Source organism: Colius striatus, chromosome W (genome assembly GCF_028858725.1).
Source record: "Colius striatus isolate bColStr4 chromosome W, bColStr4.1.hap1, whole genome shotgun sequence".
Lineage (NCBI taxonomy): Eukaryota > Metazoa > Chordata > Aves > Coliiformes > Coliidae > Colius > Colius striatus.
In genome coordinates, this window is record NC_084789.1 from 7,735,350 (window position 1) to 7,760,645 (window position 25,296).

General features: G+C 38.2%; 1 protein-coding gene across 3 annotated transcripts in view; it reads right to left on the reverse strand.

Annotated features, from left to right (window-relative positions):
- Positions 1-25,296, reverse strand: part of LOC133628493 (transcription factor RFX3-like) — a 153,037-nt gene that overhangs the window by 29,198 nt on the left and 98,543 nt on the right. For 2 of the 3 annotated variants that reach the window (XM_062016725.1, XM_062016724.1), the window contains 2 exons: positions 5,499-5,680; positions 3,396-3,515 (listed from right to left, as the gene is read on the reverse strand). In XM_062016725.1, coding sequence (XP_061872709.1) covers positions 3,396-3,515; positions 5,499-5,680 — 302 coding nt within the window. Of the gene's footprint in view, positions 1-3,395; positions 3,516-5,498; positions 5,681-13,197; positions 13,273-25,296 lie in introns of all 3 variants that reach the window. The other variant, XM_062016726.1, reaches the window with a different exon arrangement.

Below are 25,296 nucleotides of genomic sequence, written 5' to 3' on the forward strand. Positions count from 1 at the left end.
CTCCTTGTTACTGCCACAGGTTACATGAAGTCCCTTCAAGTGAGGCAATGAACAGTTCAAGGAGGTGGGTAGGAGGGTATCTATCTGCCAACACTTCCTTCTCACACTTCTCTGCTCTGGCATGGGTTCTCCACAAGATGCAGTTTCTTTATGAAATATCAAAATGCTCCAGCATAGTGTGTTCCACAATCTGCTATGTGAATACTGTTCCTGGTGCCATGGAATACCTCCTCCCTCTCCTTCATACTGCTGTTTCTTACTCCTTCTTTGCATGTTTGCTGTTTTTTGCCCTGTCTTAAGCATCATCAACTTCATTGATTGGCTCAGTCTGCATTGGGTCTGTTGCCAAGCCAACTGGAATCATCTGTGTCCAGCACAGGGCAGCCTCTTACCCACTACCAAAATCTTGATACATATACCCAATACGATTTGACACAAGTAAGAAAGTTGCATGAACTTTCATATTAAGTAAGAATGAAGAAAAATGATCTGTAGCATAAATTCAGCTGACACTCTTTATCAAGAAGAACTCAATGTGTCTATCCAATTAGATGTGATTGATGGAAGAGGGGTAAAATTCATACAACTGAACACAGTTAACAGCTGATACTAAAGCTGATACTAAAGGACAGAAGATAAATAGCATTTCGTAATTTGAGTAGTCAGAAGGGAGAAGGAAACATTTCTGATTTTTAAGATTCTCTTTGCTCTGAATGTCTTCTTATAATAGAATTATTATACAATTGTTAAAACTTTTTTTAAGTTTTTAAATAAAATTAGAAACATTAATAAAACTGGAAAATAGCATAACTCCTACTGATTGATACTATAATATGAAGTCTTTTATTTCATGTTAAAACATGCTAGAGTTTTGAATACTGTAAGATAAATTTTATACAAATTTACAGATTTGATACCAAACTGCTCAAATATATACTAAGTATGCTTCATAAGTGTGGCAAAAGTCTTAGTTCAGAAATATAGTGTTTAAAAAAAATGGAATGCATTTTAATGAATGCTTTTATTTGTTTATTTTTCTTACATGTGGCTCATCATCTCCCCTATCCCTCCAACCCTAACTTCTGAGGTCTAGTACATACATAAGAATCTTGATTTGCATTAAAAGGAGCAAGCAAATACATGGATATTTTCAAGCTTCCCCCTCCATATATGTTCCAGGAGAAAATCTCACCAAACTATACCCTAAAAACATAAAATAGGGAAATCAACAGAAATAAAAAGTAAAGATTTCTGCATGCTATAAAACATCAAAATTGTATTAAATGTGCTAGAATAAGAAACACTGAAGGTTTAAATAAATATTTAAACTTCTGTTTAAAATTGCTATTATGATAATCGTAGAATCATAAAATCATAGAATGGTAAGGGTTGGAAGGGATCTTTAGACATCATCAAAACATCTATTCTTGCGTTCAAAATATCGTTTTACATAAAAATATAAGTAAAAATCTTCAAAGTTGGCAGTTTTTTACACAAAACATTGCATAGATAACAGTTGGTATATGCATTCCCAAATTTTCAATGAAAATGTCTTTTTTTCTTTTATATCATTGTTATTATATATTATCATATATATTTTATATATTATTGTCATATCTGGTTTTTCACAGAAAACAGATAGTATTAAGTTTTTCGCCTTGTAAATATCACACAGTCAATCTAGCTCCCTGCTTTGTGCATTTCATCTATTTAGAATGCCTGGGATTTGGAAATTTATTTTACTAAATCTTTGCACATCTGAACTGATTTAGAGGCTGAACAAAGTTCTTCAATAGATATGGTTGGGATGGAATAAATAAAGCAGATCAACACTATTTTCATTAGTATCCAATGAAAGAACAAAAGGCAATGACAAAGGTCGAACTGCTTAAGAGCAGCTCTGCAGAGAGAGACCTGGGAATCCTGATTGATAATAAACTAAATATGAGTCAGCAATGTGCCATCATAGCCAAGAAGGTCAATGGCATTCTGGGATGCATCAAGAAGAGTTTGGCCAGCAGGTCAAGGGAGGTTCTTCTCCCCCTCTACTCTGCCCTGGTGAGGCCTCATCTGGAGTCCTGTGTCCAGTTCTGGGCTCCCCAGCTCAAGAGGGACAGGGAAGTGCTGGAGAGAGTCCAGCGCAGGGCCACCAAGATGATCAGGGGAATGGAACATCTTTCATATGAGGAAAGGCTGTGGGAACTGGGGCTGTTTAGTCTGGAGAAGAGGAGATTGAGGGGTGATCTTATTAACATTTATAAATATCTAAAGGGTGAGTGTCAGGAGGTTGGGACATCCCTCTTTTCTATAGTAGATAGTAACAGGATAGTAACAGGGGTAATGGGATGAAGCTGGGACACAAAAAGTTCCACTTAAACATAAGAAAAAACTATTTCACTGTGAGAGTGACGGAGCAGTGGAACAGGCTGCCCAGAGGGGTTGTGGAGTCTCCTTCCTTGGAGGTCTTCAAGACCCGCCTGGACATGTTCCTATGCGACCTGATCTAAGTGAACCTGCTTCTGCACGGGGGTTGCACTAGATGATCTCTAAAGGTCCCTTCCAACCCCTACCATTCTATGATTCTATGATTCTATGACTACAAATTGAAATACAGGAAATTCCACTTGAACCTAAGAAAATCCTTTTTTTTTCTTAACTATAGGGCTGGTTGAACACTGAAACGTGGAGTCTCTATCTTTAGAGCTATTCAAAACCCAACTGTATATGATCTTGAGCTAGGGAGTGTTGGGCTAGATTAGCTCCTTATTCCTCCATGCAGGCCTCCTGCCACCTTTCCTTGACTTCATGTATGTCAGAATGGACCATTCTTTAGCTATTAAGAGACGATCCTTGAAAAATCCAACAGCTCTCCCGAATTCCTTTTCCCTGTAGGACTGTCTCCCATGGGATTATTCCATGCAGAGCCCAGAAGGGGCCCAAGTCTTCTCTCCTAGTCCAGGGTTTTGATACATTAGTTCTTGCCAGGAGGAGGCAATCAGCAGAAAATTGAACCTTATCACAAGCTATTCTATCATTTTATGTATGTCCCGCTTAAAGTAATGAAAATGAACAACACAATTTGAAATTCAAAGCTCCTATTGCTATTTTTTCTGCTCTGTGGGAAAATAACCTAAGACTATCAAGAAGTGTCTGTTCAGAAGAATTGCATAATATTTTATTCTTATTATAACTTTTAAAAAAAATTCTGAGTTTTTCAGTATGTGCTCTGTCATATCTACTGATACCAGAATCTGGTAATATCAACTGCAGATCTGACAAATCTTTATTTTTCGCAAAAGAAGTTGAACAATTTCCATTTGAGTTTTGATTTTTTCACATAAGTGAAGACAGGCAAGTCTCTAAGAACTAAAAAGCAGTTTCATTTAACACCATACCTCTGTTTCTGCTGCATGGGTTGCTGTCTCATAGCCATATATTGCATGTCCTCTTGTAGCCGATTAAGGGGAGAATCTGGTTTGACACGAATCCCATAATAATGGTATTTAGAGTTCCCCCTTTATGAAAGAACAAAAATAACATTAGTTTTATGCATATACATAATACTCACTTCACAATTTCCCTTGTCTAGAAAACAGTACATAAAAGTTAGGCTTGACTTTCCTCTCACTGGTGTAACTCCACCAGCTTCTGGAAATCAGTTCACCTAAACTATATTTTATAGCATTTCACTGTTGGATTTCATTTAAATAGAATAAGGAAAGTAAAAACCAAATAAATTACTTATGCAGTCATGGTGAATAAAACAATTCCATAAATAGGCATCCTGGTTTTATCTGGGACAGAATTAATTTTCTTCCTAATAGATACAGGACTGTATTTTGGATTTATAGAATCATAGAATGGTAAGGGTTGGAAGGGACCTTTAGAGATCATCTAGTCCAAGCCCCCTGCAGAAGCAGGTTCACCTAGATCAGTTTGCATAGGAACATGTCCAGGCGGGTCTTGAAGACCTCCAAGGAAGGAGACTCCACAATCCCTCTGGGCAACCTGTTTCACTGCTCCGTCACTCTCACAGTGAAATAGTTTTTTCTTATGTTTAAGTGGAACTTTTTGTATTCCAGCTTCATCCCATTACCCCTTGACCTGTTGCTAGATACAACAGAGAAAAGTGATGTCCCAACCTCCTGACACCCACCTTTTAGATATTTATAAATGTTAATAAGATCACCCCTCAGTCTCCTCTTCTCCACACTAAACAGCCCCAGTTCCCACAGCCTTTCCTCATATGAAAGATGTTCCATTCCCCTGATCATCTTGGTGGCCCTACGCTGGACTCTCTCCAGCACTTCCCTGTCCCTCTTGAGCTGAGGAGCCCAGAACTGGACACACTACTCCAGATGAGGCCTCACCAGGGCAGAGTAGAGAGGGAGAAAAACCTCCCTTGACCTGCTGGCCACACTCTTCTTGCTGCATCCCAGGATGCCTGAAATGCTGAAAAGAATGTTGGCAACACAGGAACGTTTAGGTTATTGCTGAGCAGTGCTTGCACATCATCAAGGCCTTCTCTGCTTCTCATCCTGCTTCTCATCCTGCCCTGCCAGCAAGTAGGCTGGGGGACATAAGAAGCTGGGAGGGAGCATGGCCAGGACAGCTGACCTGAACTAGCCAAAGGGATATTCCAAACCACAGAATGTCATGCTCAGTATATGAACTAGAGGGAGTTGGTGGGGAGGTGTGTTTGAGTGTTGGTCAGTGGGTGGTGAGCAATTGCATTATGTATCATTTGGTTTGGGTTTTGGGGTTTTTTTCCTTGGGTTTTATTTTTCTCTCGGTTATATTTATTTTCATTACTCTTATTATTGTTGTCATTATTATTGTATTTTATTTCGTTTTAATTATTAAACTGTTCTTTTCTCAACCCACAAGTTTTGGGTTTTTTCCCCAATTCTCCTCCCCATTCCACTGGGAGGGGGAAAAGTATGAGTGGCTGCATAGTTCTTAGTTGCTGTCTGGGGTCAAACCACAACAATGAGGTATGCTCGTGGGTGAGTGAGGGTTTGTGTATGTTTCAATAGTCAACTTCAGTCCTGATCAGTTGGAGAGGAAGAATGGAATTGGGCTATCTGCATTCATATTTATGTTAATACTATTGGTGTCTATGTAGGTGTTGGTGTAGGCATTGTTCTGTGTTAACTCATGTGATTAGCTGTGTTACTGTCATGTTTGTGTTTATCTGCATGTTTGAAACACATATTCAGTCTTACTACTACCTGGATCTGCAAATGGGAATGGCAGTAGCTGCATCCATTGGACTGAGATGGAAGATACCTGGGTCTTAACAGTACACAGAATCTGGTTATAACAGACCAGGACTCCCCTGGGTCCTGAAGTCTACTGAATTTGGCAACTCCCTTAACAGTAAGGTTTAAAATATTTTTTATTTATTTGTTTACTTGCTTGTTTTTAACATACAAGCTTCGCATTCAGAATTATTATTGATATTTTCTATTATACTTTAAGATTTCATTAATGCAAACCTGGTTCCCAGTCTTCTGGTCCGTAATCCCATGAAGATTGATCGTATGAGTTTTCCAAAAGAGGCAGCATTAACTGGATCTAACTTGTGCTCCTGACAATGACGTAAGTAATGGTTGTAAAGTGTACTTCTGGGGAGACTCACTCCTTCTGCAGTTTCATAGTTGTCTAAAAGCCATTGGAGCTATATTAAGTATGAAAGAATGAACATAAATAAATTTGGTATTACTCAATTAAAAAACAATCTTAATTGTACAACATTGACCTCTGTTATTTTATAGACCACTCTTAAACCCTGTAATACAGTGACTTATTCTTCAAGCAAATTTAATCTCTTTAAATCTCTTTCAATGCTAGATATGCCATGATGCCTTAGAATCTGTTAGAATTACAAGGAAATAACAAAAGTCGTTGCACTTGTGACCTCAGATTGTTCCACTTCTAAAAATATTTCAGATTCAGTACTATATATTAACATTTTATGAAGTTATTTGTGCTTTGGAGACAAATTATTGGAACTCCAAGGAAATATATAATTTATATTAATTGAAGGAAAAAACTAAAACAACTAAGTTAATACATTTTTAAATTCTGGAATGTTATCCTAAAAATGCAAATGAAAAAAACCCCTGTAATTCATTTAACTGAATAGGATTTATTATCTTCCAAATACAAAGAGGAAGCTATCAAATATAAGATAACAAACAATCTAGATGACATGAAAAATAACTGGTACATCTATAAAACATTATGGGCTCAATCCCTTTCTCTTGTAGCCTGTTTGCCTTTGACTTCAAAAAGGAACATAATTAGTATTCTTTTTTTTTTCTTGTGTAATTTAATGTACAATTTTGGTGAGTAATTTTGCAAGCATGTAGGCAAATAGTTTCTAATACATCATTGTACCTTTGGATAGAACAAATACTAACATATATACAAAATCCAAGTAAAATGCACACTTTAATGATGTAGTATAGGAAAAAAACAGAATAAAATGGAAATATTTTCATAGTAGTCATATGTACATTCTGTGGTTTCAATTTTTTTGGGATGCTAACATTTTACTTAGCTTACATCCCCTTCCACATGGTTTCATATCCTTTGAAGTTCCCTTTAAATTAAGCTTGAATAATTCCAAAATTTTGTTTTCTGCTTGCATTTGCTACTTAATTACTTAAGAAAGTCATTATACCAAAACAAATCAGCATGAACATGCAAATTTTCCAGGTTCACAAATCTTGCCAAAACTCTGGGCTTAGTTTGAGCATCCAATAAATCCCCAAGCCATGGATTTAGTTATGGCATTTGGAACAAAATTTTATTCCAATATGCTGGACCCTCACATAGTTGTATAATTCATTTCAATTTAGTCCATCAAAGCAAATAATTTGATGAAGATATATGTTTGAAATACAGTAAAAGAAATACAAAATTTATGTGACATTTAATACACTACTCTGCAGGGTTTTTTACTAATAGATCACTGAACAAATTCTGTTGTACTAATGGTCAATATAACTTGTCATTTAAAGAACATAAATATCAATATTTTAATATTTTTTACTTGTGAAATATGTTTCTACTATGATACTTCTTTATGGAAAACTACTAAAATTTACATTATCATGAATATATTGGACATATAGTTCTGTTTAATTCAGTTCTGTGCAATTTACTGAGCACAATACATGAAAAATAAAAATAAAAAAGTAAATCATTTATTCCAGACCTTTCAAAAACCATCTTCATGTTTACTTTCTTACAGAAAACATCATCAGACCTATCAAACTAAGGTTTCTAAACAAGAGCTCTATGTAAAGATGCAGGAGAAACAACTGGTTCCAAGATGGATGCAGATAGTGTTGCATTTTAAATAAATAAACATAACAATATAGTTAATTGTCCTTATATCAATTTGTAGATATAAATGCATTATTAAAAATCTTAACATTAACAATGTATTTTACCTTGAGAATTTACAATTCTGAAACAAGACCTAGGAAAAATATTATTGTAAACTTTTACCTTTACTTAACTGTATTAACAAAACCATTTTACTAATTATCTAAGAATATCTTAATTATATTGTTCAAGCTTTCTATACAAATTACATTATGGAATGTGAGCTACTTCTGTTTTACCTCACAAAGAAAAAAATGATTGACCAAATTGGGACTTCAACCTCCCTGATATTTGCTGGGAAAGCCACACAGTCAAGCACACACAGTCCAGGAGGTTCCTACAGATTGTTGACAACAACTTCCTGTCACATGTGATTGAGGAACCAATGAGGAGGGGTGTGATGCTGGACCTGGTACTGACAAATAAGGAGGATCTGGTTGGGGATGTGAAGGTTGGAGGCAACCTCGGCTGCATTAATCATGAGATGGTAGAGTTCAAGATCCTGTGTGGAAGAGGCAGGACACAAAGCAGGATCGTGACCCTGGATTTCAGGAGAGCTGATTTTGGCCTCTTGAAAGACCTGCTTGGATGGATCTCATGGGATAAGATTCTAGAAGGTAGAAGTGTCTAGGAGAGCTGGATGTCATCTACCTTGACTTCAGGAAGGCTTTTGACACGGTGTCCCATAACATCCTCATCAGAAAGCTCAGACAATGTGGCTTGGATGAGTGGTTTGATAGCTGGCTGAATGACAGAGCCCAGAGGGTGGTGATCAATGGCACAGAATCGACTTGGAGGCCTGTGGCCATTGGAGTTCCATAGGGATCAGTTCTGGGGCCAATCTTGTTCAACATCATCAACCACCTGGATGAGGGGACAGAGTGTACCCTCAGCAAATTCGCTGATGACACCAAATTGGACTGGTTGATTCACCAAGAAGGCTGTGCTGCCATTCAGTGGGATCTCGACCGACTTGAGAGTTCAGTAGAGAGGAACCTCATGAGGTTCAAGAAGGGCAAGTGCAGAGTCCTGCACCTGGGCAGGAACAATCCCATGTACCAGTACAGGCTGGAGAGCAGCTCTGCAGAGAGAGACCTGGGAGTCCTGGTTGATAATGAACTAAACATGAGCCAGCAATGTGCCCTCCAGTGCAGGGCCATCAAGATGGTCAGGGGACTGGAAGATCTTTCATATGAGAAAAAGCTGCAGGATCTTGATCTTTTTAGTCTAGAAAAGAGATGACTGAGAGTGGATCTTATCAATATTTACAAATATCTAAATGGTGGGTGTCAGGAGGTTGGGGCATCCCTTTTTTCTATTGTATCTAGCAACAGGACAAGGGGAAATGGGATGAAGCTGGAACACAAAAAGTTCCATTTAAACATAAGAAAAAACTGTTTTACTGTGAGGGTGACAGAGCACTGGAACAGACTGCCCAGGGAGGTTGTGGAGTCTCCTTCCTTGGAGGTCTTCAAGACCCGCCTGGATGCGTTCCTATGCAACCTGATCTAGGTGGACTGTCTTGGCAGGGGGGTTGGACTAGATGATCTCTAAAGGTCCCTTTCAACTCCTAACATTCTATGATTCTATGATTTCCCACTTAACTTGTAAATAAAGCATTAAATTTTTTTTCCAGATTAATTATAATTTATTAGAATTTATTTAAGTGCATTTTACTAATGATCTGTATTTGACAGATATTCTTTCAACTGTAGCCATCCAGCCAATTCCTTATCCATCTCACAGTCCATCCATCAAACCCATCTCTCTCCAATTTAGCAGCAAGAATGGTGTGGGGGATTGTGTCAAAGGCCTTAAAAAAGTCCATGTAGATAGCATTTGTAGCTTTTCCCTTGTCAACTGATATAGTCACGTCATCCTAGAAGGCCACTAGATTAATTCAGGCATGATTTGCCCTTTGTGAAGCCATTTTGGCTGTCTCTAATCAACTCCCTGTCTTCCATATGTTTCGATATATCTTCCAGGAGGATCTGCTCCATGATTTTTTAACTAGTGCATGGCACAGGAAATAGGGGAATATAGTTTTCTGATATAGAAAAGCTTGTCCTTTGATTCTTATTGTTTTCAGTGTGAAGATTCTTGAATTCATTGTCAGATTCAAGGCAGACTTATAAGTTTTTATATCTTTCTATATCTAAACTTTAAGACAGATTTTTGGCATTTTGAAAAACATCCATTTCATTATATTAAAAAAAATTTAGTTTTCTAGCTTGTCTTAACATTGAAACTGTTATTTTCAAAATGTCCAAAATAATCTACAAGTCTTTCTTCACATTTTGCAGAATTCAACTTCCCTCACCCAATTTTAGCATTTTCTAAGCAAAGCAAATTCTTTTCCATGAAATTATACTGGCTCCTGCTGTTTTCTTCTACCATGATGATAAACTTTGTCAAAACAATTTTGGTTTTCACCTCCATATTACTACATTCTTAGAGGGAGAGGATGTCAACAAATCAAAATGTATATAGCCTCCACCCAATATACTCATATATTCATATGACAATCAATATTTACATTTATGTGGTAAAGGAATACAAGAATCTGAAAAAGTATATAAATTTATGTTTGTTAGTAAGGCTGAGAAGCAAAAAGGATGCAGTGTGTATAGAAATTTAACAACCTTAAATCCCACAAAACTATTTATACCAACTGAAGAAAAAGCCATTTTATTTACATAACATTTCAGGAAATCACAGAATCTTAAGGGTTGGAAGGAACCTCGAAAGATTATCTAGTCCTGACAGAGCAGGACCACCTAGAGTAGGTCACATAGGAACTTGTCCAGGTGGGTTTTGAATGTCCCCAGAGAAGAAGACTCCACAACCCACTTAGGCAGCCCATTCCAGTGCCCCGTCATCCTCACAGATCTTCCTTGTGTTTCTTTGGAACCTCTTATATTCCAGTTTATACCCACTGCCACTTATCCTATCATTGAGAAGAGCCTGGCTCCATCCTCCTGACACCCGCACTTTACATATTTGTAAACATTAATGAGATCACCCCTCAATCTCCTCTTCAAATAGAATCCTCAAGAATAGTTACTGAGAAACCCTTTACCATATGCACGTGCAAGTTGCAGGTACAATATAGGGCAAACTTGAGCATCTCAGTCACCTCTGGGTATCAACAGGAGGTATTCCTCTGCTGACAGTTGTGTCACACCATTTCTGCACCAATACTAGAATTGAGAAGGTTGGAATTTTTTCTTAAAAAAAACCCCAAACAAAACAACCTCCATCATACACACCTCTTATCAAAAAAAAAATGCCACAGGAGTGATTTACACTAGCTCAGAGCCAGAGCCTTTTAGCTGAGCCAAACAGAGGAGCAGTGTGGTTTAGAGGAAGGTACTGCTGGGACTTTGCTCACTCTATCCAAGGTGGAGGGAAAAGGTGAAACAGTTATTGCCTTGCTTTTCATTCCATTATTTGATTGGGCAGACAGCACTAACACAGCTGTCTGTCCCTTCAGGAGTCTGGTGACATCATCTTCATTGCAAGCAGGTCCATGACAGCCAAGTGAAGGCAGACTGGCTTGCTCCTTAGAGAGATTCCTATTACTATGAAAATCTACTGAGGGTTAGGGACCTTTGCTATGTATTTTGTACTTGTCATCTCTTCAGGATGCTTTTTAAAACTAATAATCTTATTTTTTTTATCAAAGGGAATTACACACACAGGGCAAATTGATCCTCAGGTTGCTCAGGGTAGGAGAAATCAAGGAAATAAGTACTTTCCTAGAAACACAGGGGCTTTGGAAGAGAGGAGCTGAAGTGAATTTTTTTTTCCCCAGAAAAGGATGAAGGGAGGGTCCTAAACAGAAGAAACCAGTACCTAAATGTGTTCATTAATTCTTAGATTTCCCCTGATCACCTGCTAATCTGGGTTGAAGAAGTCCTAACACTGTGAGGAAAGGCTAGCACTGTTTAAAAACATACTGAAGATTAAACTTTGAGCCTTTCTCCTTTATGTAAAGGTTATATTTAATTGCTTTACCACTATATTTGCAACTATCTTTATATGCAAACATTTTCAGCTTTCTCTTATGGAAAATTCCTAACTACAAGATTTGCAAAGATAGAACAAAACAAGAGGCAGAAGATTAAAACATATTAGAGGATAACAGATTGTTTTAATTTTTTTTATTTGATCAAATGGATCTTCAGAATCCTTATGTTATAATAAACTTGTTCAGAATAATAGAAATCTTTTAAAAGAAATCTAAAGAATTTTTTTTTCAAAGTGTGTGCTGCTTCTTTTCCCCTTCACCTGCTCCTACATTGTTATATCAGGTACATAAACAGTAGAAAGTTATTTTAAAATGTCAAACTCAGATTATTTGAGAATCATTTGATTATTAGTTTTATATTTACATGTGTCATGGTTTGACATGACATCCATTTCTGGTAAGGGGGAAGGGGCTGTAAAGACGGCTTCTGTAAGAAGTTGCTTGAAACTCTCCCCAGCTCTGAGCCAGACCCATTTCTGGGGCTGAGCCAATTAGACGCCTCCACAACCACTTTTTAAGAAGAAGCCAGAAGAGAAGGCTTCTTTCTGTTTCTTTCTTCTTCAGGCACTTCTTTTCCGGCCGGTGGTGGTGCAAGGAGTGTGAAAAGTGAGAGAAACAAACATGCGGACTCCAAGGTTAGTGAGGGGAGAGAGGAGGAGATGAGCAGAGACTCCCCTGCATCCTGTGGAGAGGACTGGTGAAGCAGTGATTTGTTTGCATTTTGCTAAAGAAGACTCCGCACAAGGGGCAGAGAGTCATTTTGCTAAAGATCCCGAATCAGGGGCAGTGATTCTCTTAATTAAAGATCCCATGCCAGGGGCAGTAACTATGGCCAGAGGAGGCTGTGTCCCATGTGAGGGACTCCATATTCACAGAAGCTGTAACTGTGGGGAGGAACCCACAACAAAGCAGCTCATTAAAACTATGGCCAGTGGTGGCCGTGTCCCAAGAGAGGGACTCTGTATCTGCAGAAGCTGCAACCGTGGGGAAGAACCCACGCCAGAGAAGTTCGTTAAGGACTGTGTCCCATGGGAGGGACTCCATATCAGAGCAGGGGAAGAATGTGAGGAGTTGTCCTCATCTGAGAAGAGAGCAGCAGCAGAGACCATCTGTGAGAGACTGATCACATCCCCCATTCCCTGCCCCCCTGAGCCGTTGAATGGGGAGGAGGTAGAGATATTGGGAGCAGTGAGCTGGGCCGGGGAAGAAAGGACGGATAGGGGAGGGAGATCTTAAAGTGCTTTTTGTAATTTTCTCATCATCCTACTCCCTTTTTGCTTGTATTCTGTTCTGTTTCTTGTAGGTAGTAGAATAAACTTTTCTACTTTCCTCTCTAAGTCGAGTACTGGAGTCTGTTTTGCCCAGAACCGTAAATTGGCATCGAGCCCTCCCTGCCCTTGCCTCAATCCACAACAACCTTGGTTATCTTTTTCCTCCCATTTTACTGGGGCCTCCGCCATCCTAAGGAGAGTGGGGGTGAATGGGGGGCACCATGGTGCTTCTGTGCTAGCTAGGCAAAACCACGACATGAGGATCTGCAGAACGGGCAAATGTTACCACAATACCGAACCTAGAAAAGCAAGGCTCTCTACAATATATCATGACACTTAATCTGACAAAATATAGTGACAGAAGATGTAGATTACATGAAAGTAAAATGGAAAGATTAAAAGTAAAAAGCGTCAATAACATAAACCAAACATTTAGAGGCAGGTTAAGCATGCAGAACCAACAAGAGATTAGCTTTCATGAAAGAAATGACAACTTACATGGCTGTTGAGAAGCGAGCTTCTGTGAGTAGAAAGACCATCAGATTTTTGCAGTGTCTCAATCGCCATTTCAATCTGATAATAGATGTCATTAAAAAATGACTCAAGACAAGACAGTAAAAAAGGCTGATTGGAAAAATTCTGACAGATTGCCTAAAGTTCAACAGAAATATCTAGTTCAGTAAGAGCTAAGGGATATTATCTACTTAAAGGCCTCATCCTGAAGTCCCCATGAAGGCAAACCTCCTCAGTGAAGTCAGGGAGGCATTTTACTTGCGTATGTACTGCAGGATCCCATTTTCAAAGTCCAATTTACCTTCCTCACTGTTCATGAAATCAGAGAATTGGATTTAGCAGTAAGCTACATTGCAAACAGTAAAAATTACAGAAAGAACAATGTTTTCAATAAAGGGAAAAAAAAAAAATCTCAGAATAAAATACTAAGAAAGGTCTCAATGTTTCTTCCTCCAAATATTTAAAAAAGACTTGTGAACACTCTGAATGTCAATTAGAAATAAAATTTCTGCTCTCTGCAACCATGGAGTAAAATCTCAGTCATTCAGTTGGTTTTCTCAAATTAGTTTCATTGGACAGGATATCACCCCTACAGCCTGTCAGAGCATTCTTTGAATATCCAGAACTCTCAAAGTAAATGAAAATTGGAGGTTTACACAGACAGAAAGATCCATCTTTTAAAAAAGAAAAAAAAATCAGATGGATTGAGATTAATACTTTTCAAAGGTATTATATAGCACTAATTATATAGCAGTATTGCTCCTAATACAATTGTGCAAAGAAAACCATATCCATTCCCATTCTTCCCCCATATTAAAATATCTTTTGATTAACTCTATGACAGCATTAAAAATAAAATTACAATCTAGCTGAAGTTTAGTTGCAGAGCTAGAATAGCAAAAACATTGAAAGTGATAGACACAGTAAAAGAAGGCATATAATTAGACACATTGAATGGAAAAAACACAAAAGCAATGGAAAAGCATCTGCATATTTAAAATCACTTATTCCCTCTATAGACAGTTTCAAAATAATTGTTCCCTATCCTTCTTTAATTATTACAGAATTATCCAAAGATTTTATGCTGATAAATTACACTACTAAAATGAGTTCATTCAATATACAGCGCAAAACTAGAAAATATTTCAGCTTATATTTCAAATACTGCATAAATACAATTTGTTTTCCCCTTTTTCTAAGATGATCAAATAGTATTTTTACTGTAGTAATACTTAATGAAAAAAGAAATCTTTCTTACAACTGTCTAATATTAGAAATATAAGCCTACATTTTTATAAAAGCATACAAATATTTGATTGGTATGTAAGAAAATATACTTTAATATTAAAAAAATAATATTAAATTCAGATTATTTTCTTGCTGCAATGGAAAATACTCTTAGGTCAAAATATTAAATGAGAAATATTCTAGTGTAAACAGCTCCAACGATAATTATTTACAATATTAAACATATTGTACAGTATTTTTTGTCTAAATTTTAATGAGTTGCACTTTGAGCTTTACCTGTTACCGAAATATCTCTTTACTATCAGAAAACTTTTCCCCATACAGGCGCCTAGCCATCGGCAAAGCATCAATTAATCTTCTCTGGGCTTAACTTCAAGGTAGATTTTCCAGACAGTGAATCATTTGTCTTGCTCATTTTGAAAATTCCCAGCTACCTCTGGGTTCTCTCTCATTCCAATGTATTTTATTTTTTAAAATCTCAAGCTTCTGGTAGGTTTGGATCCTCAGGCTTTCAAAATGTTCTATGTGAAACAGGCCCCTGCATGTGCGGGATGTGCCAGATACTTAAATGGCAAGTTATTCAAGTGCAGAATCTGTTCCTTCAGTCTTTTAAGTTCAAAGTTAGGGCTAGGAACTTAGACTTTACCTCTGGAAAAAAATGAGCATGATCTTAAGTTCACCTTTATTCAGAGTAGCATTTAAGCATATATCCCAAATTAAATAGGGATTATCCTTACTAGTGGTGGTGTTTTGTTTTTTTTTTTAAATTGTAGTCTTGACACTTTGGGAAAAGTTATGAAAATAAATTTAACATTTAAAATTATATTATACACATATAGAGATTAATTAATTTCATTTCTTTTATTTCTAAGGTCAAGAAGTCAGAAGTTACAGGCACATTTACAACTGGAGTGCTAAATGACAAAAAAAACCTCCCACATCTGTTTGAATGTGTGATCAGTCATGCATTTCTTCTTTTTAAAATGCTAATTCAATATGGAAAGACATCATTTATTAAAATGTTTTGACTGATAACTGATAAAAGTTGTTTTCACAGCAATCCCAACTAAACCATGTTAAATATATCTGCATTACTAATGACTAATGCATATAATTATCAGTGTACATATCAATATAAACATGGGGGGAAATTACAGCATGATAATTATGGGAATTGTGATTTTAGATTTCTACACCAATTCACTCAGTTTACCACCTAAGATACTAATTTATTAGCTGCCATAGTCATTAATGGTTAAAAAGAGTATAAATTTTATGTGGATAATAAATTCAAAGCTGTAATTATTACATATCAACTAAATCCTACAATGTTCAGTTTTTTATGTAATCTTATTAACTGTTCCTGTTAGTTTAAGTCTTATTGTCCATTGTCATTTTATTAGACTAATATAAACATTAATGTCTCAGATGCCTTTACAGTATATACAACAGCACAACACAATACAAAATTCACTTTTAAAAACTGCCTTCCTAAAAGTCGATGGCAAAGAAATACTACTTCCTTCATGATTCAAGTAACTGACACAAAATAAGTTGCTCTGAGGAGGTCAGGACAGAAAGAAAAAAAAATCCTCAGAAGTTTATCTCTGAAGTACTGAAAGTAACATGTACATCCTCCAATTCATTATCTATATTTATTTGCATTTCTAAACTCCTCTTCACTGACAGTAAAACAGGCTGCTTTTGGTGATAAACTTCAAGACATTTGCGGCCTTATGTCCAAAAGAAGTCCATGTCTCTACACATTTTTAACTTTATCTGTTTCCTTTTATTTTTATCTACTATATCTTTAGCATCTTTTAACTTTATCTCTGTAAAAAATGTTGCCGTTGTAGCTTTAAACCAAGTGAAATACTAAAGAAGTTTTCATCAAGTGATGAAATTCTTCATCATAAAGAAGAAATTACTAATTCATCAAATGTATATTTAAAAAAATAAGTTCAGCATAGCTAATTAAATCTTGAGTACTAGTGATAACTTTTTTTGTTGTTATAACTTTTTCTTGTAACAATTGTTACTTTCTCATTGACAATCTTAAAACAAGGTCTATACACATCACTATAATAATTGTGTTATATGATAAATGGATAAGAACTCCAGAGTGCTTTCCACTTATAGTTCAAAACAGTGCATTTATACAAATGTTACTGTCCTCTGAAGAAGTATTAGTGTCAGAGGGTGGAATTTGGCAGACAAATTTGCCTAGAAGCAATGATTTGAAAATGAATCATCAGTGACCATATAAAGAGATATCACAGCTCCAACATTTACAGCCAGAAGAATGCGATTCTCTCAAAAGTCCTCACAGACTAAGGAACTGTAGTAGAGCTTTTACTAGGTTATATTGAATTTTGCTCAAGAGAATGAAAAAGTAATTGAAAGATAGAAGAAAAAAAGTTTTAAGATTTTGAGGGGAATAAAAAGAAGTTTTGGACATATACACAAAAAGATTATAAAAATATGTAAAATATGCCTGATATTTTCTATATATCAACTTTAAAAGAACTCAGAAAAGCTTTAGAAGTGTTCGCATTGGAGTAGATGCACAAACAGTGGGAGGTAGTTGATATTCAAAGGGGAATAAGAGAGAAATAATGAATTACTGGAACAGTGCTGGTCACTTCAGTAAGAACACTGATGATCTAATGAAAAGAAGCCTACATAACATCCATGACTTGGTAAAAATTCAAAAAGTTTGGAGTTTATATTAGATTACTTCCTCTTGCCTAAGTCTAAGCTATTATGTTAGTTCTACACTTGAACATTTGGACATTGTACACCACTGATAATTACAAGGTCTGTCTAGCCCTAAACAAAACTGTTATCTGGGATGGCAGAGGTTTTAGGCCAGTTTTCATCCTGTCCAAGGACCCAGGAATAAAGATATATCACAAGGAAAGTTTGGATCTTAATCCAACAGCGATCCCTAATGACCACTGAAGGAAGCAAGAAGACACCAAAAGAAACAAGACAGAGGTGTAACTTGGGTGGACCAAGACAGGACTATGGGTGGGCCCTTTCCTGGAAATGTGATGAGTATTCATGTTTGCTGTAAATATAAGCTGAAAATCAAAAGGCTGAGGTGGGCACATTTGGTGGAGAAATCCCCTGTGTTCCCCAGCACTGCAATAAAGAATACCTGCTTAATAGTCTCATTGGCTATTGAGTCCTGACTGACTTCTTCACGGCATCACTAGTTTCAACTGGGACATACTTAATTTTCTTCCTAGTAACTGCGACAGGGCTATGTTTTGGTTTTACACAGAATGTTGATAATACAGGGATAATTTAGTTGCACAGCATCCAGGCCTTTTAGGCTTCTCACACTGCCCTGCCAGCAAGTAGGCTGGGGGTGCACAAGAAGCTGGGAGGGGACACAGCTGAAACAGCCAATCCAAGCTGACCAAAGAGATATTCCATATCATATGACATCATGCTCAGTATATAGACTGGGTATAGTTGGATGGGAGGGGCAGATCACTGCTCCCATTACTTGGTTTTGATTTTATTTTCCTCTTGGGTTTTATTTCTCTTTGTGTTATATTTATTTTCATCACTATTATTATTATTTTTATTATTGTTATAGTTATTGGGGTTTTTTTTTTTGGTTAATAAACTGTTCCTATCTCAACTCACAAATTTTACTTTTTTTTCCCCAATTTTCCTCACCATCCCACTGGGAGGGGTGGAAAGGTGAGCAAGTGACTGTGTGATGCTTAGTTGTTGTCTGGGTTTAAAATCACAACATCCTTGATAGATGTTTCAAATGGCTAGTCAAATTATCAATTCCACTCTTTCTCTTGGATCCAATCCCTTTTTATAAAGCAAGTAGTAGCTTGTATATACCTCATCTTTCTCATACATTTGAGATTCTAAACCATCGAGCTGCCCTGTAGTTGATCTGCCATATATGGTACAGACTCTATCTCCCCAAAGCCTTGTCAAGTTTCCTAAGGATTTCTAGAACAGGCAGACTCCACTTGTAAAAAAACACATAGGAAGACCCATATACTGAAAGAAAGCATTAACCAAACTCTAATCCAAATTAGTTAACTTGTAAACTGTGTCTGCTTGTAGAGTGAAACCTTATGTATAAGCTTAGATGGAGTTTTAGAGAGTGAAATGTAAGGATCCTTGAATACTAAAGAAGCCAGATGTCCACATGGCAGATCAGCCTGCAAGAAACAGTTCTTTGTCAGCAAACATAAGGAAGAGAAGAACCAGAAGTCAACCAAAGAACAATGTGAAGAAGACTCAAGGATGAAGTAAAGGACCACCAGAAGACCCTAATAGGCTTAGCATGCATGCGGGACTAGACTGACACAAATGTAAATTATTTCTTGGAAAACAAATGAATATGTAAACTACTTCTCAGGAACAGAATGCATAATCACATATCTTCTGTATATATACTTCTCAGTTTGTTCCATACAGTATGCACGTTTGGTGGAAGGATCCCCCATGCATCCAGTGCTGCATTAAAGAATATCTGCTTAATAACAACTCCATTGTTATTGAGTCTTTATTTCAGAATCCTTACCTAGCCACACCTAACTTCCAACTCACAGTGAGGAATGTTAGAAAGCAAGGGGGTTTGGAAGCTCTGACTTTGAATCAATACTTCCACAGGAGTTACACCCATCAGGAAAACAGGATTAAGAAACAAAACAGATAACAGAGTTGGCAAGAGATGAACTGACACCTTTAGGACAAACTGGCTATTTTATTAGACATATGGGAATCCAGTCCTCTAGAAAAGTGCTAACACCATGCCACTGAGAATTGGACTGCTATGATAGCAGTCAGTGGCTAGTCATGTTTGACCTACTTTACACATTTTCACAGAAAAAAAAAGGAACAGACAGATTCAGAGCTGTCTCAAATATCAAATTTTGAATACCTCTGAAACATAAAAGTCATTGTGTTCCTTTAGCAAATTTTTAATAATGAAAATAATACACTTGAATGTATTTTAATTCCAACAACATTTCAACTTGATTTCTGTTATATTTCTCTACTGAAAATTTCCATAAGAGTGTATTAGCTTTATGTGGCAAGGTTTTAGTAGACATGGGGAGTGCAGGGATGGCTTCTGAGAGGACATACCAGAAGTTGTCCCATGTCAGACAGAGCCAGTTCCAGCTGGCTCCAAGATAGACCCGACACTGGTCAAAGCTGAGCCAATCAGCAACGTTGCTAGTGACTCTGTGATGACATAGAATCATAGAATCACTCTGTCCCCTCATCCAGGTCGCTGATGAAGATGTTGAACAAGACTGGTCCCAGAATTGATCCCTGTGGAACTCCACTGGCCACAGGCCTCCAACTCGACATGTTTAAGAAAGGGTTAAAAATGCTGCACAATGGCAACTAGGAGAGCCGATTGAGAATATGTGAGAGAAGCTGCCCTGAAGATATCAAGGTCAGTAAAAAAAGAGGGGGAGGAGGAGCTCCACATGTTGGTGCAGAGATTCCCCTGCAGCCTGTGGAGACGATCACGGTGATGCAGGTTGTTCTCCTGCAACCCGTGGAGATGCAGGGTGGAGCAGATATCTACCTGCAGCCTGTGAAGGACCCCAAGTCAGAACAGGTGGATGTGCCCTGAAGGAAGATGAAGTCTGTGGAGAAGAGCCCATACTGGAGCAGGTTTTCTGAAAGGACTTGTGGCCTTGGGGGGGATCCATGCTGGATCAGTCTGTTTCCTAAGGACTGAACCCCATGGAAAAGATCCATGTGGGAGCAGTTCTTGAAGAATTACAGCATGTGGGACGGACCTCTAGAATCGTAGAATAATAGAATGTTAGGGGTTGGAAGGGACCTTTAGAGATCATCTAGTCCAATCCCCCTGACAAGGCAATCCACCTAGATCAGGTTTCATAGGAACACATCCAGGTGGGTCTTGAAGACCTCCAAGGAAGGAGACTCCACAACTTCCCTGGGCAGTCTGTTCCAGTGCTCCGTCATCCTCACAGTAAAACTGTTTTTTCTTATGTTTAAATGGAACTTTTTGTATTCCAGCTTCATCTTATTTCCCCTTGTCCCGTTGCTAGATACTATAGAAAAAAAGGGATGTCCCAACCTCCTGACATCCACCATTTAGATATTTGTAAATATTAATAAGATCCACTCTCAGTCTCTACTTCTCTAGACTAAACAGCCCCAGTTTCCGCAGCCTTTCCTCGTATGAAAGATGTTCCAGTCCCCAGATCATCTTGGTGGCCCTGTGCTGGACGCTCTCCAGAAGTTCTCTGTCCCTCTTGAGCTGGGGATCCCAGAACTGGACACAGGTCTCCAGATGAGGCCTCGCCAGGGCAGAGTAGAGGGGAAGCAGAACCTCCCTCAACCTGCTGGTCATACTCTTCTTGATGCATCCCAGATGCCATTGGTCTTCTTGGCCATGAGTGCACATTGCTGCTTCATCTTTAGTTTATTGTCAACCAGGACTCCCAGGTCTCTGTCCGCAGAGCTGCTCTCCAGCAGGTCAACTCCCAGCCTGTACTGATGTATGGGGCTTTTCCTTCCCAGGTGCATGACTCTGCACTTGTTGAACCTAATGAGGTTCCTCTCTGCCCATCTCTCAAGCCGGTCAAGCTCCCACTGAATGGCAGCACAGCCTTCTGGTGAATCGGCCAGTCCTCCCGGTTTGGTGTCATCAATGAACTTGCTGAGGGTACACTCTGTCCTCTCATCAAGGTTGTTGATGAAGATGTTGAACAAGACTGGCCTCAGAACCGATCCCTGTGGAACCCCACTGGCCACAGGCCTCCAACGACTCAGCTCTATTGATCACCACTCTTTGGGGTCTGTCATTCAGCCAGTTCTTGATCCACCTCACCGTCCACTCATCCAAGCCACACTGTCTGAGCTTTCTGATGAGAATGTTATGGGAGACAGAGTTAAAAGCCTTGCTGAAGTCAAGGTAGATGACATCCGCTGCTCTCCTCTCTGCCAGCCGATTATGCACTCATAGAAGACTATCAGGTTGGTCAAACAGGATTTCCTCTTGGTGAATCCATGTTGACTCGCCCTGATAACCATCTTTTCCTTCATATATTTTGTGATGACATTCAGGATGAGTTGTTCCATCACCTTTCCAGGGATGGAGGTGAGGCTGATCGACCTTTATTTTCCTGGGTCATACTTCCTGCTCTTTTTGAAGACTGGAGCGAAATTGGTCTGATCAACATTGATGGAGAACAGCTTAGTAATCATATCAGCCAGCTCCCTCAGCACTCTCGGATGCATCCCATCAGGTTCCATTGACTTATGAACTTTAAGCTTGGCCAACAACTCTTTAACCTCTTCCTCTTCCACCCAGGGCCAGAGCTCTGCTGTCTAGGCCATTCTACCATCCTTGCTGGACTGAGCTTTCCGAGGGTTGGCCTTGGTCAAGAAGACCGAAGCAAAGAAGACATTCATTAGTTCAGCCTTCTGTGCATCCTCTGTCACCAGGGCACCCTCTGTGTTTAGTAGTGGGCACACATTCCCCTTCATCTTCCTTTTACTGCTGATGTAGTTGAAAAACACTTTATTACTTTCCTTAACTTTCCTGGCTAAATTTATTTCTAGAAGGGCTTTAGCCTTCCTAGTTGCACCCTTGCATGCTCTGGCAATGTTCCTATACTTTTCCCAAGAAGTCAGTCCCTGTTTCCACCTCTCATAGATGGCTGCTTTCTGCTTGAATTGTCCCAGCAGATCCTTGCTCATCCATGGAGGCCTGCTACCTTGTTTTCCTCCTTTCTTGCGCATTGGGACACACTGATTCTGGGCTTGGAGGAAGTGGTACTTGAAGATTGACCAGCTCTCTTGGGCACTTCTACCTCCTAGGATCTTATCCCATGAGATTAGTCCATGGGATAAGGGCCGATAGGCCCTGTTGCAGAAGGTTGTGAAAGATTGTCTCCTGTGAGTGGGACCCCACACTGAAGCTGGGGAAGAGCATGAGGAGGAAGAAGAGGCAGAGAGAAAGCCTTATGAACTCACAGTATCCCCCATTCTCCATCCCCCTGCACTGCTCAGGGGGAGGAGGTAGAATAGTTGAGAGTGAATTTGAGCCTGGGAAGAAGGGAGAGGTGGTAGGAAGGTGATTTTAGATGTATTCTTAGTCCTCATTATCCCACTCTGTTTAATTGGCAACAAATTACAATAATCTCCCCAAGAGTCTGGTTTGCCTGTGAAATTATGGTGGGTTGACCTTGGCTGGCCTCCAGGTGTCCACTAAACCTGTCAAATACTCCCCCTCCTCATCTGGACAGGGGGAGAAAAAATATGAAAAGATGAGATAAAGGAGATATTTCAATATAAAACATTTCATAATAACTAACATGACAGGAATATTTTTGCCATTTAAATATTTTAAAGAAACATTACTTTTCAAATTTTTACCACTTTAGAAGATATGTTGCTTTTGCATAGATAAAGCCACTCTCATTCTGTCTGCACTTTGTAATCATGTTCCATGAAATGTTTTTCAAATGGGTGTAAATATTTTTACCTGATTATGCAGTTAAGAAATAAGATGAAGTGTTGCTTTTCCTCTTTGATATTTTTTAATAATTCTTTACTCATTACACTGTTCTCCAAAAGTAAAATTCTTTAATTTTTGTAAACTTTTGGACAAAAAAAAAACCCTACTAAAAAATCCTATTTTAAAAAAATGCTCTTTAATCATCTTATACCTTGCTATCAATCCATTCATGACAATTTTCAATTCTTATTACTGAGAGTGTCAAAAACTCTCTTGCACATTGTTTTTAAATACTACTAGGTCAGAATGTCATCAAAGGTTTGGTAAGTGTTCAATAAGGCTATCCAGGAAAGCTAGAATTAGTATAGACCGCTTTACAACCCTGTAATTCCTTGAGGGAAAGGAACATATTTGTCCTCATGGTTACGTTTTTATGGTATAAAGTGTCATGATTATAACAGAAGGCATTTTTCCATGCCTTCAGACATTTCTACAATGAGTTGATCTTGAAATGTAATTGAGAACTACAGTAAATGACAATGAACTAAGATAATATATTCTTATTCTGACCAAGCAATAAATATCACAAAATAAGATACAAATCCAACAATAATATAGTCAAAACATAAATGAAGTCAAACATCTCTATGATGAGCTATTTTATTTAAAGTTTATATTACATATAAATTGTCTCAGTAATATTTTTTTTGTTTTTCAGAAAGAAAGAAAATAGCTCCTAAAGAAGCTATTTCAGGCCCCAGTCCTATGAATTTATACTTGTTCATGCAAGTATCCCTAGTACACTGTGCTGTTTTTTGCTGCAACAGAGTTAATTTTCTTCATAGTAGCTAGTATGAAGTTTTGGATTTGTGCTGGAAACAGTGTTGATAACACAGGGATGTTTTAGTTACTGTTGAGCAGTGCTTCCCCAGAGTCAATGCCTTTTCCCACCATCCTACCCGTGAGTAGACTAGGGGTGCACAAAATGTTGGAGGGGACACATTTGGGACACTTGACCCCAACTGATCAAAGGTATATTCCATTCCATTCCATACTATATGACATCATGCTCAGCAATAAAATTAGAGGAGGAGGTTAACAGGGAGGGCCGCTATCTAGGTATCGGTTGGTGGTGAGCAATTGTTTTCATTTGCATCATTTGTCTTGGGATTTTTTTTTGGTCTCTGTTATTTTTTTCTTTTTATAGAATCATAGAATGGTAGGGGTTGGAAGGTGCCTTTAGAGATCATCTGGTCCAATCCCTCTGTCAAAGCAGGTCTACCTAGATCATATCTCACAGGAACGCATCCAGGCAGGTTTTCCTTATTATTATTACTATTATTATAATTTCTTTTAAAAAATTATTACACTTTTTATCTGAACTCACGAGTTCTCTGAATTATTATTATTATTGTTATTGCTATTATCGTCTCTTCCTTTGCTGTCTTATTAAACTGTCTTTACTTTTTCTCCCTATTCTCTACCCCATATCACTTGGGGACAAAGTAAACAAGTGGCTACATGGTGCTCAGTTGCTGGATGGAGTTAAACCATGACAGTCCTTTCTGGCACTCAACATGGGGATCAAAGGGTTTGAGATAGCAACAGATTTTATTGGAATGTGCTAGATTAAATTTATATCTGTTATTACGGTTTAGCTATTAACTGTGCTTGCCATGGGTCTTGTTGGCCTCACTGTATAATAGAGTCTAGGGCTTGTTAGTGACTGTCTTTTCCTTCCACTCCTTACTGTACTGCTGATCATCTTACTCTATTGAGCTGGGAAGATTTTGATAAGAGCAATGGTGATGTGCCTGGGCTGGAAAACGGCCAGGACATTGCTGCTCTTTCTATGCTGCTGTGCTGGACAAGCTGGAACTCCAGTGTGAACTTGGGTCAAAGGGACTGTGACCTATGAATGAGTCCACATGGGAGCAGGACACTCCAAAGCATCTGTAGCTGTGGTTATGTCCATGCCACAGCAGGTATACCTTTGAAGGGATTGTGACCCAAGGATAAGTCCATGCTGCAGTAGATACACCTTGAAGCAGCACTGGCTGTGCATGAGATCATGCTGGAGCACATTAGAGCATGTGGCCGTTGATAAATCCACAACAGAGGAAGTACACCCCTGGAGGGACTGCAGCCATGGGTAAGGCTGTGTTGGAGCAGGGTACTTCTGAAGGGATTGTGGTTGTAGGTAAGGCCACGCTGGAGCAGATGCACCTTGTCTTTATTTGGTTTTATTTTTCTCTCTGTTATTTTTTTATCTTTTTTATAAATTTTTATTGTTATTGCTATTGTTATTATTGGTGGTGGTGTTATTTATTTTTTTAAATTATTAAACT